The 968-nt window shown below is 47.3% G+C and overlaps 1 protein-coding gene across 1 annotated transcript in view; it reads left to right on the top strand.

The window, feature by feature from the left end:
* Positions 1 to 89: 89 nt before the first annotated feature.
* SPATA17 (spermatogenesis associated 17) overlaps positions 90 to 968 on the top strand; it is a 72899-nt gene continuing 72020 nt past the window's right edge. Inside the window, exon 1 of the mRNA XM_006761339.2 lies at positions 90 to 371. Coding sequence (XP_006761402.1) covers positions 304 to 371 — 68 coding nt within the window. The 5' untranslated portion in view covers positions 90 to 303. The remainder of the gene's footprint in view (positions 372 to 968) is intronic.

Below are 968 nucleotides of genomic sequence, written 5' to 3'. Positions count from 1 at the left end.
GGAGCTTCCGGGAACGCGATGGAGGCGGAAACCGGAAGTCGGAAGCAACCACTCGTCCTCTCCCCCCCATCACCACGCTGTCTGCCTCACCTGGAATCGCCTGCTTTTACTCACAGAGGCAACGCAAATACTATTTTATCCTACTCAAAATATACTGTGTTTTTTTCTAATATTTTAGAAACAAATAGGGTGGGGGAAAATGGAGTAAACCAAAGTTGGACCCCCCTGGATCTGCCAGATGGTTTGACCCGGTTGCCTTGGAGACCGGTAGCAACATCAGTAGGAAAGCCGACGCCAGAGGCGATGGCCTCGCTCGCCCGGCTGCAGGCGCGGTCCGCGCTCTTAGGACATCAGTACTACTTTAGAAACAGGTAAGCCATCCACGGGGACCGCTCAGCGCTGGCTTGGACCTTAGCTGGTTTTCAGCAGAGGTTTCCTAACAACACGTTTTCTCATTCAAGAAGTATCAGCCTGCCCTTCATGTGTTGGCTGCGAACATAATCACAAGTTTAAAAGTAGTATTACCATACACGGGATTATCCTTAGGGAATGGAGGGGGGCGTAGATATCAGCTTGAGACGATTTAAGTAAAAGCCCGGCGAAAATGAAATTGTAAAATGGAGTGTTGGTGTTTTTTTTACACCATCACTCCGCAGTTTGATGAAAAGAGCTTTAATAACCTGATTGAGGTCACCTGGGCTCCCCTATCTGGGTGAACTCGTGTGTCCCCCATACCTGGGAATTTGTGCCTCCATTATTTCAGAAACATCATTGAACTCTGTTCTGTGACTCGTTTGTCTCCGTAAGTGGACAGTATCTAAACTATTTGGGATAATTAGTATCGGTATATTAATTAATAGGAGAGGGTTTACTGGGCACGTGGGCGATCATCAGAGCACAAAGTATTGATTAGGCATGGTGTCTGCCTTTAAGGAGGTTGACATCCTTGAGACCTAAGAGTGAAATGA

The sequence above is a fragment of the Myotis davidii genome, unplaced genomic scaffold (assembly GCF_000327345.1).
Source record: "Myotis davidii unplaced genomic scaffold, ASM32734v1 scaffold174, whole genome shotgun sequence".
Taxonomy (NCBI): Eukaryota; Metazoa; Chordata; class Mammalia; order Chiroptera; family Vespertilionidae; genus Myotis; species Myotis davidii.
The sequence above is the reverse complement of the archived record's forward strand: the minus strand, read 5'-3'. Positions and strand labels throughout refer to the sequence as shown.